The sequence below is a fragment of the Lacerta agilis genome, chromosome 1 (assembly GCF_009819535.1).
Source record: "Lacerta agilis isolate rLacAgi1 chromosome 1, rLacAgi1.pri, whole genome shotgun sequence".
In the NCBI taxonomy this organism is placed as follows: domain Eukaryota; kingdom Metazoa; phylum Chordata; class Lepidosauria; order Squamata; family Lacertidae; genus Lacerta; species Lacerta agilis.
In genome coordinates this window covers 40745122-40761446 of record NC_046312.1, presented here as the reverse complement: position 1 = coordinate 40761446, position 16325 = coordinate 40745122, and the positions used below count along the sequence as shown (strand labels likewise).

At 43.3% G+C, this 16325-nt stretch overlaps 2 protein-coding genes and 1 non-coding gene across 3 annotated transcripts in view; 1 reads left to right on the top strand and 2 right to left on the bottom strand.

Annotated features, from left to right (window-relative positions):
• KNL1 (kinetochore scaffold 1) overlaps window positions 1–6102 on the bottom strand; it is a 28456-nt gene extending 22354 nt beyond the window's left edge. The window contains exons 1-6 of the mRNA XM_033174372.1: window positions 5993–6102; window positions 3688–3701; window positions 3579–3640; window positions 3260–3299; window positions 1644–1703; window positions 198–259 (exon numbers count right to left, since the gene is read on the bottom strand). Of these exons, the coding sequence (XP_033030263.1) occupies window positions 198–259; window positions 1644–1703; window positions 3260–3299; window positions 3579–3613 (197 nt within the window). The 5' untranslated portion in view covers window positions 3614–3640; window positions 3688–3701; window positions 5993–6102. The remainder of the gene's footprint in view (window positions 1–197; window positions 260–1643; window positions 1704–3259; window positions 3300–3578; window positions 3641–3687; window positions 3702–5992) is intronic.
• A 351-nt stretch (window positions 6103–6453) lies between these two features.
• Window positions 6454–6535, top strand: TRNAS-GCU. The gene has a single exon. It is a non-coding gene; the product is annotated as a tRNA-Ser (tRNA).
• A 4619-nt stretch (window positions 6536–11154) lies between these two features.
• RPUSD2 (RNA pseudouridine synthase domain containing 2) lies at window positions 11155–14946 on the bottom strand. The gene is made up of 3 exons (XM_033145328.1): window positions 14501–14946; window positions 12958–13254; window positions 11155–12306 (listed from the first exon to the last, which is right to left on the bottom strand). Exons 1-3 carry the CDS (start codon window positions 14906–14908, stop codon window positions 11536–11538), a joined length of 1476 nt encoding a protein of 491 aa, XP_033001219.1. The 5' UTR covers window positions 14909–14946; the 3' UTR covers window positions 11155–11535.
• Window positions 14947–16325: the final 1379 nt, after the last annotated feature.

The window sequence follows — 16325 nt, the reverse complement described above, 5'->3', positions numbered from 1 at the left end:
ACCCCATACCCCATTTTCATTAAGTAAAGAGCAGCTAAATTGATATTTTTCAATCTTGCTTTAACAAACATTTCACCCATCAATCTAAGAGAGAATATATACAGCTGATAACGATCTATTGCTTTTTAAAGTGGAGTATGGGGCTGTTTGCATTCAAGACCAGTTTTATAGATTTGCTACCTTAAGAATAAGCTTACCTGATAGTAGCTGCAAAACTGACACGCCTGGAGTTTCTCTGACGTTTTTCAACATTGCCATCCTGAATATGCAACAGAAATTACATGCATAGGCAGCAACTTTTAAATGAAAGCTTTCAACCAGGATATCTGATATTAAGTGTTATTATTGAAAATGAACCTTTAGGAACAGACTTACATATCTATGGTACCTGAACACATTAAAGTTGCAAACATGCTAAATATCCAATGTATTGCACAGCCAACTCATGGAGCTGGTTTTCAAATCACCCAGTGGCAGAAGAAGCTCTGCAAGTATTTGTTCAATCCAGTCCAGCATAGACAGTTTGGATTGCACCCATACATGCAAATTAACCTGTTGGGTGAAATCCAATGCTTTTGATGCAGCGGAGCAATCTGCTGATGTAAAATGAAGGGAGGCAATTTTCTCTGATTCCTTGGTCCCATTGCAACACATCCACACATTTTTCATGCTGCTTTGAAAGGTTTCCCAAGCAGATTTAAGAAGAAGAGTTTGGATTTGATATCCCGCTTTATCACTACCCGAAGGAGTCTCAAAGCGGCTAACATTCTCCTTTCCCTTCCTCCCCCACAACAAACACTCTGTGAGGTGATTGGGGCTGAGAGACTTCAGAGAAGTGTGACTAGCCCAAGGTCACCCAGCAGCTGCATATGGAGGAGTGGAGAAGCGAACCCCGTACACCAGATTTAAGGAGCTGTAGCAGGAATGGGGAAGTGGAAGAAACCTCCTCCAACCCGTGAGCCATTTTGATTCAATCACATGCCATTTTCTTTTGCCCACTGGAAATGAAATCAAACTGTATTAATTGACGCCAATCAACTGATAGACGGCTCTTGCACTGGCTAATAATAATAATAATAATAATAATAATAATTTATTTGTACCCCACCCATCTGGCTAGATTTTCACAGCCACTCTGGGCGGCTTCCAACAAAGATTAAAAATACATTAAAATGTCACACATTAACAACTTCCCTAAACAGGGCTGCCTTCAGATGTCTTCTAAATGTCAGGTAGTTGTTTAACTCTTTGACATCTGATTGGGGGGGGGGTGTTCCACAGGGCAGGCACCACTACCGAGAAGATAGTAATATGATGTCAGATGTAGCACCGGCAGGCTGGGCTTGGAGAAAACGGCCTTATGGGCCAAATTAGAACCCCTACCAGGCTTAATTAGGCATGCAGACCAGAGGTTCCCCAACATTACATTACCAGGCTACTCCACTGCATTGAAAGCTGCTCCGCAAGTGGGATGGCAGCAGTGAATTTCACCCACTAACTTAAGGCTACTTCAAAACAAATATGTCAAGAAGTTATACACTTTTAAAAATATAGACATCTTTTAAAAAAATTAACCAGTAGTGGGTTACAGACACTGACACACATTTGAAGATGGCCTCACTTGTATGTAATGTAATGCCTACCTGAGTTAATTCATTTCCACTCCCTAAGTCACGGAGAGGGGATGGGGGAGCTTTTAAAATCTACAAAGGAAATAGGCATCATTGAGAAAACAATTTCTGAAGCAGCTACAAAACTATTTCTTAAAGCAACATTGCATATTACACAGTAAACAGAGTTTGTGGAACAACTTCTGCTGTTCAAAATAGTAGTATGCATATATCCCAAAGATAAAACCTTTCAGGAATGCACTAATGCACTTAAAGCATTAGGATAGTAATGTCACTCAGGATAGTAATTCATTCCTTACTATCCTTGTAATTTTTAATAACCAAGACTGGCAGTCTGAATACGGTATTTCAAGTCAAAGGCAGATGAACACACTCTAACTGAAAAGACGAATGTAACTGTCCTAAAGAAAATTATCAAATGTATTTGCTATGTCTGCAATCCAAAGAAACATTTTCATGTATGGAAATGAACTTCATACACTGTTGTAGTATTATATCCATAGATAACACTGCAAGACACTTGGAACTAAACAGTTGCTTGCATTTTTGTCTGCAGAGCTGCAGTAGCAACAATTTCTATAAAATCTGGCTGAGGCTTTCCACCTTCCCTATGCACAAATGGCTTAAGATTCAGTCTACAGATTGTTCTAGAAGTTTCACTTTGCATGATAACTCAGAAAGTAGGAAACTTGGCATATGTATTAAAATATAGGTTAATATGACAGCTTAAAATATTGTTTTAAAAATATGTTTTAGCCAATTATTGACAGAATTGTCACAAAATGCAGTTTTAGATCATGAACCTCTATAAGAGCAGAGTACATTTAGAGTCAGAAAATTAGCTCTCTCTCTTTTGCCACCATTACAGAAAGAGGCACAATATATATGTAATGTTTAGAGTCTTGATTGCTGAAAAGAATATTCAGACTTTTATTATGATACATTCTTTGAGTCTGGGAAGTCCTGCTCCCTGCCTTGCAGGCCTGGCCTAGGAGAGTGTGGCCCTGATTGACTCCAGCTGCTACGCTATTTTTTGGGGGGGGGGACGGGGACGGCGGCGGAGGACAGTTTTGAAAGCAGGGCTGTTGCTGTTATTAATTTTTTGTATCTTTATGTTGGATGTTATGATTTATGCAGAATTGGTTTCAATTTGGTTGTATACCTTTTGATGTTTTATTGTTTATGACTACTTTTGTTATATTTGTAATTATATTTTTTCATGTTGTAAGCCACCTTGAGCATGGTTTTAACTCCAGAAAATGTGGCACACAAATAAAATTACCGGTATGTATGTATGTAGCTGCGGGGCAGGAATAGAGTTATCCCTAGGACAGGAATAAAGTGGGTAATACATAGAAAATTGCAAAGGTTTTGCATTGCATTTATTTTCATTTTATTTATTTTATGCATTTATTTTCCATTGTTCATCAGGTGGTTACACAATAAAATGACAAAATGTAGGACGTAATCAGGCCAACTATAATCATTAGTATAACAAATACAAAATCATTAACAGGAGGATAAGACCAATGAACTAATTTCTCTCTGTACAAATGAGTGAAGTCAGGATTACTACGATCTACTTCTAAAAGAAAATCTATCTAGGTCTTATTCAACGTTACACTTACTGAGGAAATTCTTCTTTTCTTTCTGCCCTCTGTGAAGTCACTAAAAAAGAAAAAGGAAAACTCTGAAAGCCAAAACCTCAATCCTCAACACACCTTATGCAAAATTGTTTACAGTGAAAAGCACAAAACTTTTTGAAAAGTAAAATATAGAGGTTTAAAATTTCAGAACTTTTATGAAAGTAAACAGTCATTACTCAAATACAAAGCACACACATTCAGTAATCTCAAAGGCCACCAGCTGATAGAGACGTAACAATCAGCAAATAAAAAACAACAAATTGCCATCATAGAAAAGGCATGCACTGAAAGCACAACTTACTTTTCATCACTCATTTCGGAATAAATCTTGTCCATTTTGGAAGACTGGTCTCCTACAACAAGTGCAAAATTAGTCTTAAAAACTCTGTGTGAAAGTACAGTACAACAAGCTGCCACAGGTGTTCTTTGAGACAAAATTAAATGAAAAGTGATGGACACTACAGTATTTGGCTACCATCAGTAAAACTCGCTAGACAGCTTATAAAGCAGAACCATACATTATAAATTATTAAACCTAAAAAATACAGTAATTTAAAAAAGAACCCAATAAAAACAGTAAGATGTTCCTTCTACAACAGAATAACACAATTTGCATGCCATAATAAAAATCACACTGAAAGAGCAAAAAGTGTATAGTTTAGTTAAAATCACATTTAAATATTGAAAGACTAAGATTGGTTTTAAAACACAAATTCATAAGGTGTGAGTGAATAAAATGGTCTTCAACAGGTGGGAAAAGACCATAAAGAAGATCCCAGGTGAGTCTCTCTGGAGAGGCTATTCCATAACTTCCAATGCCACCCACTTAACTTCACAGGACTGCAGAAATGCCCCCCTCTCCCTATCTATCTATCTATCTATCTATCTATTGAATTTGTATTTAAAGAAACAACTATCTGACTTTTAGAAGACATCTGAAGGCAGCCCTGTTTAGGGAAGTTAATGTTTGATGTTTTATTGCAGAGGTCAACAACCTTTTTCAGCCATGGGCCGGTCCACCGTCCCTCAGACCATGTGGTGGGCCGGACTATATTTTTTTTTTGGGGGGGGGGGGATGAACGAATTCCTATGCCCCACAAATAACCCAGAGATGCTTTTAAATAAAAGCACACATTCTACTCATGTAAAAACACCAGGCAGGCCCCACAAATAACCCAGAGAAACATTTTAAATAAAAGGACATTTTAAATAAAAGGACACGTTCTACTCATGTAAAAACATGCTGATTCCCGGACCGTCTGTGGGCCGGATTGAGAAGGCGATTGGGCCACATCCGGCCCACGGGCCTTAGGTTGCCTACCCCTGTTTTATTGTATTTTTAATAGTTTGTTGGAAGCTGCCCAGAGTGGCTGGGGAAACCCAGCCGGATGGGCGGGGTATAAATAATAAAAATTATTATTATTATTACTACATACTGCCTATACCATGGTTCACAACATAAAATCTTAAGCCAGTGGTCATCTTTCCGGTAAACTTCTCCAGTTTCTGCTATCATTTAGTTTCCCCACCCCACCCCAGGATCAGGTGAGTTAGTTTGAAAGTATTCCTTTTCTTCACAGGAGAAAAACACCACCACGATGTAATTCAATTATCACAAATGACTCTTTAAACTGGGCCTTTAGCAGCACACTCCTATAAATGTCTACTCAAAAGCAAGGGGGCTTACTCCCAGGAAAGTGGGCCTCCAGGGCTCCAGCCTAAGTCTAGCAAGCAAGAGGCAGCGCTATATAAAATATTACCTCGCTTGCCTTTTCCTTACTTCCAACGAGGCGGCAGCAGAAATGCGCTAACTCGAGGTTGCCCCGAAGTGCACTGTTTACTCGGAAGTAAGAACCTCTTACGTCAATGTCGCACGCTAGAAATGGAGCAAGGTGGGAAAGAAATTAAGAGGAAAGCTGCTCGGATGTTGTTAGCCCAGAGATGGAAAGAAGACAAAGTCCCTACCAGAGAAGAGAGTGGCAGATTAAACCGATGGATTATGCCGAAGCAGCAAAAATGACCGGAAGAATTAGAAACCAGGAAGGCCAAAAAATGTAATAAGGAATAAGGAAAATATATAATTTACCTTAAAAATCATTGCAAACAATTAGAAATATTAGTAGGATTGGAATGAGACTTGTAGATTAACGGTTGTCATGGAGATTGAATATATTTGGATTAATAGAGAAGATGCAGGAGGAAAGAAGTTAACATACACAAAGGGGAGGAGAGATACAGGTAGGTAGCCGTGTTGGTCTGCCATAGTCAAAACAAAATAAAAAATTCCTTCCAGTAGCACCTTAGAGACCAACTAAGTTTGTTCTTGGTATCTGAAGAAGTGTGCATGCACACGAAAGCTCATACCAAGAACAAACTTAGTTGGTCTCTAAGATGCTACTGGAAGGAATTTTTTATTTTAATTTGTTTTGAAAAGGTAGGAGAGAAAGTCCAGGAAAATCTGTGGAATTCTCTTTTTATTTTGGTTGGTTGTAAATTTCAAAATATGAAAATTAAATATTTTTTAAAAGAAAAAGAAACCAGGGTTAAAGCAACTTCGGCGGTGGTGGAGAGCAGGAGGGCGAGGGAGTCCAGAGTCACGCGAGGAAGGAGATTTGGGGAGGCTTCGAACGGCCTTCCCCCCACTTGCCGGACTAAGCCTCGCTCCTTTCCCTTCACGCCGACGCTTCTGGCGCGACGCCCTCGTTCCCCGCTCACCTTCCCGGGTCCAGTCACCTGCCGCACACCTGCCTCCTGTGAGGACTCCCCGCGACTGAAGGCACAGCGCCCGACTTCTGCAACTGCCGCCTCCCTGTTAGGCTCCGCGGGATTCAAAATGACCGCCAGACCGTGCGCATGCGCCTCCACCGCCAACCTCCCTTCAAGGCCTAAATGGCGGTTTAGGATAGGCGTCGCGGCAGCTCGTTCCGTACAACATGGCGGCCTCCGTGCGATGAGGCCTACGAAGTCACCGCCGAGAAAGGGATGGCAGGAACCCACGAAACGTTCTGTGGCTTCCCGGGAGAGTTGTTGTCATTCTTCAGGATATTCGTTGTACCGCACACAGCACAGCGATTGCTCAGGGGCGACGGTATATTCATCTAAGCCGGCGGGTAGCGAGAGAAAGGTTTGCGGTTGGAACAGTTCCTTATAGGCTTGGAGAGAGTGGAGGTTTCTGTGACGAGGTGGCCGAGTGGTTAAGGCGATGGACTGCTAATCCATTGTGCTCTGCACGCGTGGGTTCGAATCCCATCCTCGTCGGAAGTTTTTTATTTAACGTAAAACAATTCTGCGTGGCTGCTTCTGATCTTTATTTACTAAGCGGACAAATTCTTTAATATGTGCTGGGCACGCAGTAATGCAAAGCCAAGTGTGTTGGGTGTAAGAATCTGAATTCCGACTTATTCATCCGCTAGTGCGGTTTACTTGATGAACCGCTTCATTTGGGGGGGGGGGACTTTTCCCGAGAAACTTCAGTTCAGAAGCAAAATGGAAAACCCTTTCACTGCCGCCGTACAATAGCAACAATAGTAATACAATTATTATCATTATCATTGTATTTCCCCGGGACTTCTGAATGTGAATGAAGGCAATTTTCTGTCTTCCTTAGGAAGCTTTTCCCTGAAATTGTGAAGGTCACGATGACAGTTGAATGAGCTTCATTCTAGCCCCCCAAAAGAGCTCACCCCCCCCCCACAAATGAGACAAGGTGACAGTTAGTCCCATATTGAACTCAAGGGCCCACATAATTTGCCAACAGATTTCAATAGATCTGTGCTGCATATGACCAGCGTTGGATGACGATGACAACAACAACAATTTATTTATACTCCCTCCCCCCAATCTGGTTGGGTTTCCCCAGCCACTCTGGGCAACTTCCAACAAGAGATTAACAATACATTAAACATCAGTCATTAAAAACTTCCCTAAACAGGGCTGCCTTCAAATGTCTTCTAAATGTCAAATAGTTGTTTATTTGCTTGACATCTGATAGAAGGGCGTTTCACAGGGCAGGTGTCACTACCAAGAAGGCCCTCTGCCTGGTTCCCTGTAACTTCACTTCTTGCAGTGAGGGAACCGCCAGAAGGCCCTTGGCGCTGGACCTCAGTGTCTGGGTTGAACGATGGGGGTGGAGACGTCACCCATAAGTCTTTAGGTGGCACAAATCTCTTAGCTGTTTTTGTTGCAACAGGCTAACTACCCTTTGCAGAGAAAGGATAGCAACTGCTTTTTAATATTTTATTAAGTATCTAGGGGGCACTTTGGATGCCTCATTTAACCCAGGGGTTGGGAGTCCGAACCTCCAGCTCTCCTCATGGGAACTCTAATCCCACCACAGGAACCAACTAGGGCTGAGGTTCCCTTTGGCCCCACAATAAAATATTTGAGGGGGCCAGACCCCCCCAAAAAGTTGACGGAAATTCCTATTCAAATGGTGGGTGGAGCTTACCCCCCAATATTTTATTCAAGTTGGCACCCCTGAATCCCAGCAAACCTGGAGGGCACTGTGTTGGATGTCCTTGATTTGATCACTTGGAAGTGTTCCCTAATATACAGTGCCTGTCCCTGCTGTGCCCATAAACTTTCTCTCAAGCCTTGTAAAGGGGTGATGGTGGGTTTTCTCCAATAGGTAGGTAGTCCAGTCTACCCTAACTTCCTCATCACCATGCACAAACGACCACTATGTGCACTTTGATGGGTGAGTGTGTCTTGCACAGAATTCAGGAAAATACAGAAGGTAGGGTTGGGGGGCAATGGAAATTGTAGAAGCACATCCAAGCAGAACGCTTCTGTAGTCCTATAATCTGAATTCAGGAGCAGAGCACATGCTTTGTTTGCAAAAGGCCTCAAGGTTCAGCCCCTGGCATTTCAATTAGGGCTGGGAAAGACTTACTGTATCTGAAACAGTGCAGTGTCAGTTATAAATTAAATCTAAAAAATCAAGATAGTTCTTTTACCTTTTACCTGTTGTTGTTGTTCAGTCATTCAGTCGTGTCCGACTCTTTGTGACCCCATGGACCAGAGCACGCCAGGCACGCCTATCTTTCACTGCCTCCCAGTTTCACCTTTTACCTACCTAGTTCCAAAATGCATAGGCCAATGTTTGCCTTGAATTACGGCAGATTCCTAGGTTCCTGCTGTAGAATGCTTAAAAATGCAGTAGCAAGTGGATGTCCCATGGGTCAAATCCTCCTGCTGAGGAATATTTCCTATTGTAGAAATTCATGCTCATTTTTCTTCAGCCACATTTGTCCTAGTGTTCACATCGTTGTGTTTGCTTTCACTCTTAAACTAGGGTTTTGGGACTGCGTCTAGACCCTTGAACTCCCTCCTAGGGAAGGCACAATTCAACCTCTTTTGTTAATGGTCTTCCAGAAATTAATTAAACTTTCCTCCTTTTAAAATTTCCTCATTGTAGTTTGTGGTTTTACTGTATTTATTTTAATTTGCCAAATTGCTTGTGTGGGTGAACTAGTGCTTTTTTAAAGAAGTGTTGGAATATTTCTGCAAATTGCTAAATTATGTTTGATTTGGTTACCCATTGAGCCTTTTCGTTAAGGTGAGGCAAAATCTTTTAAATTTATAAAACACACACCCCTAACAATATAGCCACTGTCTATGTGACCTTTGACAGTACCATAGGATTCAATTCCTGAGGGCTGAAGAGGTCTCAGCCCCTAGAGATTTGGAGATCTCTTCAGCCCTCCAAATAAAATAATTGAGGGGTCCCACCCCCCAACTTGATGGACATTGCCATTCAAATGGTGTGTGTGCTGCATCTTGTGATCGATGGCTTACCTGCTTCCCCAAAATACTTTATTCAAGTTGACACCCCTGAACAGTACTGTGTTCCTTCAGGTAAGAAAATCCAAATTCAACAAGCATAGGCAGGGGCTATAATGCAGGCACTTTCAAACATACTGTACTGACCTTGCCCAAAAAAATTACAAAGAGAAGTTTAATGTGTGTCTTTTATTAGAAACGGTTCGGTTCCTCCTGATTTTATAATCACAGATGAATGCTTTGAAGAGGCCAGAATGAGATCTATTCATTACAGAGATTTTTTAAAGCAATGAAGGAGGTGGTGAAGGGCTCCCTCAAGGCCATTCTGCTCCTCGGGTTAACTATCTTTGTAACTGTTTAATTAGCCTCCTTGCAGTGTTAATTTAATGGAATGGTTACACAGAACCATTCAGGAACAGATTAGCTGAATGGCAGCCAGCCACAGTAAAACTGGGCATGGAGTACAGAAACATGCATCATGGAAAAACCTGCCAAACCGTGACAGCCAGACCTTACAATCTGTACTTACCTCAATGGTGCAAGTGCACTGCATGCTTGAATAAATCAATTTTAAAGACTACCATGGGCACATAAAATGTGGCTTATTGCAATATATAGTGGCCGCCTGAAGTACAGGGTTGGGGTCCTCAATATTTAAATGAGTTGCTCCGCAGTAACAGCAATTTAAAACTTTTTTCTTTAAAAATAATAATGGAGAAGCAAAATTTACAAAGAATTGTGTTTACTTGCAGTCACTGCACTCCCAGTGAACTCCAAATTATAACATCTTTACTATTTATAGTGTTTCATATTCCAGACCCCACAGGATGGTAACAGGGCTGACACCTGGACCTTACGAGGTGTACCATAGCAAAACTCCTGCTCAACCCAGCAGTAAGCTAGAAAAACTGATGACAGGACCACCAAAGGGAAGTGGGTAGGTGGGCAGAGTTGTGGGTGCACTGGAAGCTGTCATGGTACACATGCAGTTCAGTAGTAAAACTATTTTCTTGTAATCTCTACAATTTTACAGTGAAGCTTTGTATAGGAAAGAAGCCACCTAGATAGGACCCTCCTTTATTTTTGTCATATTGGTTGCTCCGAAATCTTAAAATAGGGCCACTAGATATTAAAATATATTGCTACCGTTTTAGGTAGATAATCATGACTGCAGTTCATGAGCAAGAACCAGACAGTGTTTAGGAAAATGCGAGGAAAAGCCCTCTATTCTCAGAGAGGGAGAGGAACACTTGGTCCTAGACAAGGCAAAGCATTCCCACCTCCCACGCAATGAGGACATTTCCATTGCCTCTCAAGCCCAAGGGGATGAAGGCTCAAAAGTTTCATAGACAGGAATAGAATAAACTGTTCTCTCATATCAACACCCTCCTTCAACCCTACACAGATGTACATTTGATTAGTAGTTGCAACTATCTGAAAGGCTCTGTCATCACATTCCTTCTTATAAAACAGAGCTGAACGTTTTTTCTGCAGAAGGATGCATTCCATTAGGGGCAACATCTACAGAGCTGCATGCCAGGGGCTACTGTTGCTCAATTCCCCACATTTCACACACACCCCTGACCCGCATCCATTTACAAACCCAAAACCAAGCTGCTGCTTCAAAGCACTCTCTCTGCAACTTTTCACAGACCCATTGATGCTGGATAAGGTTACAGCAACTATAAGGTCCAGCTGTGTTTGGAAGAAAGCTGAAGTACTAGTTGCTGATGCAAACTACACAGCCCAGCTGACTACACACAGAGAGATAGCCACTCTGAGCTATTCAGACAACCTGCTTGGCTTCTGTGCTGGGCAAGGAGAACATGGAAATGTGGCAGAGGCAGCCATGAACTGAATACACTATGGACCAGAATTGGCCCAGCGTCCAGTCATTACCCACCTCTTGATATAAAGGCAGTTATTGGCCCATCTTTGGAGTGCTCATTCATGGAAAAGGAACCAGGATTAGCAATGAAGTCACTGGCCACAGAGAAGAGATCTCAAAAAGGAAGCCTATTTAAAGGCATCTTCACACACACACACCCCAACTGTATACTTAGGGCAGAATGGATCAACATGGACACAGCTTTTTCTTTTTCAAGTGGCACTGTTCTCTCCTCTTCCAATACTGTTTGGCACTTTGAGCATGGTTTCTTACAGTTGACTCTTATAGCTGAAGCAGAAAACGTGTTCAAGGTTGGTTTACTAACCATGATTTCAGGTCCTGGGTAGTAAACCCACAGTTCCCTACTTCAGGTGTAATGGGAAACTGTGGTTTAAAGAAACCACAAGGGAACAGGGAGCATGCAGGTCTGACCCTTGTTCCCAGCTTAATAAATCATCTACTAAGCCAGGATCATTACATATGAACTGATCAATTCAGTGTGCATCTAAACATGTAATATGTGAATGCAAGTTTCCATTTCTTTTACACACACATTAACACACAGTCTTTACAGAGTACTTTAAAAGTCTCAGGTCTCTTCCCAGTCATCCTGTGCCCATGCTGGCATCTTAGAGCAATATTCAAATTCTGCTCCCTTGTAGCGCAAAGCATGGAGATACATCACTAGATCTTTGGGTGATGGGTCCGGCCTCACTATCTTGCATTCTCCACAGAGAGAGTCCTTTTCGTCCCAGGACTCATTTGAGCAAGTTTCTCCACTTTCTGTCTTGTGCAGCTCTGCCTGAGGAACAGAATTCTGAGAACACGCTGATATCCTGCCCATTTCTCCATCTGCAGTTTCCTCATGAGTGCCAGAACTGACATTTACAGGGGTGTCCAGTACAGCCTCAGAACAATTCCCCAGAGCCTCCTTCACTCTGTCTCCTACAATGGGCTTCAAATCTTCCTCAGCAACGTCCAGGATACCCAGGCTCTGTTTCGAAAGATGCTCCTCCACCAAAGCCCGAAGCAGCTCATCATCCGTCTTATTAATATGGCCACCTTTGCCCTTTTTGGGACCCCAGGCATCAGTGTTGTAAATGGGGTCATTAACAATAGGGTGTCCCAAAAACTGGAGATGGACACGGATCTGATGGGTGCGGCCAGTGTAAGGAAAACACTTCACCACACTAGTCTTGCCATTGTAGCTGAGCCTCCGGAAGACCGTTTTACAGACTTTACCCTTGGGGTCCACTCGACACACCCCGACTTTGTAAGAGACAACCAGGATGGGTTCTTCGCATGTCACCTCATTTTCTGGGAACTCTCCAAGTACACGGCACACATACTCCTTCTCCAGCTATTGGGGGGGTATGGGGAAGTGGGGTGGAGGAAACAAAAATAAGAATCTGTTTAAGATCTAGAATACAGAAGCCCTACAAAGACCACTGCATGGTATCTGGCAAGGGTCTGAACCAGCACCTATGCCTATCTGAGTAAAGGTAAAGGGACCCAGTGTTAGAAACTCAAATATATAAGCTAGGCGCCAAATGACTCCTTAAACCAGGGCTACAGTTACAAAAATGGAATGCCTAGTTGTCCTTTTGAGGCCAGACGGCTTTAAAGTCAATATGACTTTTAGGTTCCTGAAATTCATTCCGATTGTGCTGATAAAATCTAACAGATAGAATTCTACAGGATGTGTTGCTATTGTGTGAAAACGGTCAAATCTCAAGGATCCCCAGGCATGCACCTCCAAATGGAGGAGAGACATCAGGTGCCATCTTGGTGCCCGGGCATCTTATATGGTCGCAAGTGGCCTATAGCCAGGTGCAAAATGTGCCTGGTGGATTTTGAACGCTGCATGAAACTCAATGGGTGTCACTCTAACCTACTTTACAGGGTTGCTGTGAGGACAATAGGAGAGTATAACTCCACCTTTGTATGTCTCCCCGAGTTATTTGGAGGAAGGGTGGGTTATAAATGTGAACAAAAACCTTTGGGGCTTCACCTGTCGCTGTCGAACTTGCTCATCGATCCTCTTGGACACTTCTGCAGACTTCGCGAACATGAGGACGCCTGACGTCAGGCGATCCAACCGATGAATAGTGTGCAACTCCTTCAGGTTGTGCTCTTTACCCAAAATGAAAATGACAGTGTTGTGCCGAAATCTGCCACATGGATGGACAGGCAAGGATGAAGGTTTGTCTACAACCACAACCTCATCATTTTCTTCCAGGAACTCAATAGCCTGTGCTGTGACTGGAGGTTCATGGCGGTGTACAGTGTTCCGGATGAAGTCATTATTCTGAAAGCAAAACAATTACTGTACATTAGCAGGAGCAGGAAACTTCCTAGAATAGCCTGTTTGTGAAGAATTATGGTTATTATCTCCATTTACTAAAAAACAACAAAAACGGGAAGAATAATAAAAGGGAATATTATTATCTGTTGGTTTTATCTCCCCCTAGGATGCAAGGTGGGTAACATTACATATAGCAGTGTAATTTATATAGAATAATTATTATGACAGCCATCAACCTCTAGCACTTAGCTAAGACTGCAATCCTAGCCTCTGAATAGGCCACTGAATGCAGTATGATTTACTTCTGAGTAGAGATGGTTAGGACTGCATCCTAACTAAAACACTGAAAATATTTTGTTGTATCCAAAATACATTATCCTATGTCAGGTAAAGGCCTTCATATTATGTCAATTTCTATGATGTCTTGTTCCAACAACAACAGAGGGAGCAAAGTGAATTCTAATTTACATATTTACAAACTAAAACAAAAATGCTTTCTGCCATTAATGTACATGACATGCTCCCATGAAATAGTAAGAATATTAGCAAAAACAATGAAGAATCTTAGGGCACCTTACAAACTAACACATTTATTATGGTATAGGCTTTTGCATGTAGACTACAGTCCACTTTGTCAGATGCATGAAATGATGGTCCAGAGTTGCAGGCAAATATATTCATGACTTTGAAGTGTGTGTGTTTGGGGGGGGGGGGATTGAATATAGTCAGATCAGATGGAAATGATAAGCAGGTAAGTACAGAGAGTGGTAATTAGCTTATTAACAGTGCTGATTCACAGTTATTTTTTCATCACTTTAAATAGGAAAATTTCACTGTTTACCTGCATGCCATTTCCTTCTGACCACACTATTTATAACTCCCCTCCCTCCCGCCATCAACCATGTATGTAGGATTCTGCAACTTGTTCTACAGGCAAGGTGGCAAACTGTTCTTGGATGGGGAAACCCAGCCAGGTGGGCGGGATATAAATAATAAAATTATTATTAGTATTATTACCACTTCATTGTGCAAGTCAACTCCAAAACGGAAAGCAAGGTAACTGATCCACGTATACTACTTTCCTGTGGGTGGTCCCCCACTTCCCCATCGCCATCGCCTGTTTGGGGAGCATCCGAACGTGCCACGTCCACACCCGCAAACTGAGCAGGTACCAAGCAGGAGGGTCGTTTCCCCACATCGCCCGCCACTCGGACCCCGACGCCACATCCACCCTCCGTCCCCGCCTCACCTTGAGGATGATGCCGAGGTCCCGCACGGGCTGCTCGTTGAGCCGGAGGCGGCCCGCTTCAGCCGCGGCCCGGTAGTACTCGAGGGGCTGGGCGCGGAACTCGGTGCCGAAGACGTGCAGGAGGCTCTCGCCCACCCAGCGGCCCTTGCAGTAGGTCTGGAAGTCGAAGTAGTAGGGCCGCACTTTGCGGAGGCCGCCCTCGAAGTAGTAGCTGGTCTCGGCGAAGTGGCTCTCGCTGAAGCTGACGCCGGGGTTGCGCTTCTTCGGAGGCGGCACGTAGCGCTTCTCGCCTTCCTCGGCCGGCCCGGGCCGCTTCCCTTTCGCCTTCCCCTTCCCGGTCCACAGCCGGAGCCTCTTCACGGGCGGAGGAGAGCTCCCCTGCTCGGCGCCCGCCTCGCTCTCCTCCATGCTTCTGCCGAGTAAGAGCGAGGCCGCGGCGGCTGCCAACCCGGCGCCCGGCTCAGCCAAGAGCGACCGCGAGCACCGCTCCGAGCGCAGCAGGTTCAGCCGCATGATCCGCACGTCGCAGCGACACGGCTCCTCGGCGCTGCCCGCTGACGCCTCATGACTTAAACCAATCAAGCTCGCTCGCTCTCGGTGACGGCTAAGTCGCGCGACAAGACAGACCTGCTAAGCGACTGCTCAGGCTGCCAGACGTTCGCTTATATGTAAAGCAAGCCCATCAGGGAAAACGGCTCCGATAAGCTTGTTCTTGTTCAGTCGTGTCCGACTCTTCGTGACCCCACGGACCAGAGCTTACGCGGACAGTATAGCCAGCTAGCTCCATTTTATTTTGCGCATCCACACCGGGACATTCGCAGGGAAATCAAAATGCTTGTTTGCAAAGCTATTGTACTACCAACTTTATTGTACGCTTGTGAAACATGGACCACTTATAAACGCCAACTGCAGCTCCTGTAAAGATTCAATCACCGGTGACTACATTTTTTTTGACACATCACTGGCGAACTAATGCCAGTGTACTGGAAGAAGCAAAGATCACCAGTATCGAAGCAATGATTTTTAAACATCAACTTCGTTGGACTGGTCATGTTGTGCAGATGCCTTTTTATCTTCGTCCAAAGCAACTACTGTACTCGATTGCAAGCTTAAAAATGGAAAGCGTAATGCTGGTGATCAACAAAAGAGGTTTAAAGACTCTCTCAAGGCAAATCTAAAAAGATGTAGTATAAACACCGACAACTGGGAAACACTTGCCTGCGAGCGCTCCAATTGGAGAACAGCCTTTATCAAAGGTGTCATGGACTTTGAATTACAGGTAAGTAGCCGTGTTGGTCTGCCATAGTCAAAACAAAATAAAATAAAAAATTCCTTCCAGTAGCACCTTAGAGACCAACTAAGTTTGTTCTTGGTATGAGCTTTCGCGTGCATGCACACCTCTTCGCTCATACCAAGAACAAACTTAGTTGGTCTCTAAGGTGCTACTGGAAGGAATTTTTTATTTTTATTTTGTATGGACTTTGAAGACGCTTGAACTCAGGATGAAAGGGAGAAACGTGCTAAGAGGAAGACATGTTTGGCAAACCCTCACCGTGATCAACTCCTGCCTCGAAACTAATGTCCGACACAGGGAGCCAGCGTGGTGTAGTGGTTAAGAGCGGTGGACTCGTAATCTGGTGAAACTAATGTCCGACACTGTAGAAGGACTTGTGGATCCAGAATTGGTCTCCAAAGTCATTTACGGACTCACTGTTAAGACCGTGTTCATGGAAGACAATCTTACTCGGCTATGAGTGATTGCCAAAGAAGAAATACACACACACACAGAATTCTGTATGGAGTCGTACATTTCTGGCACAGCACA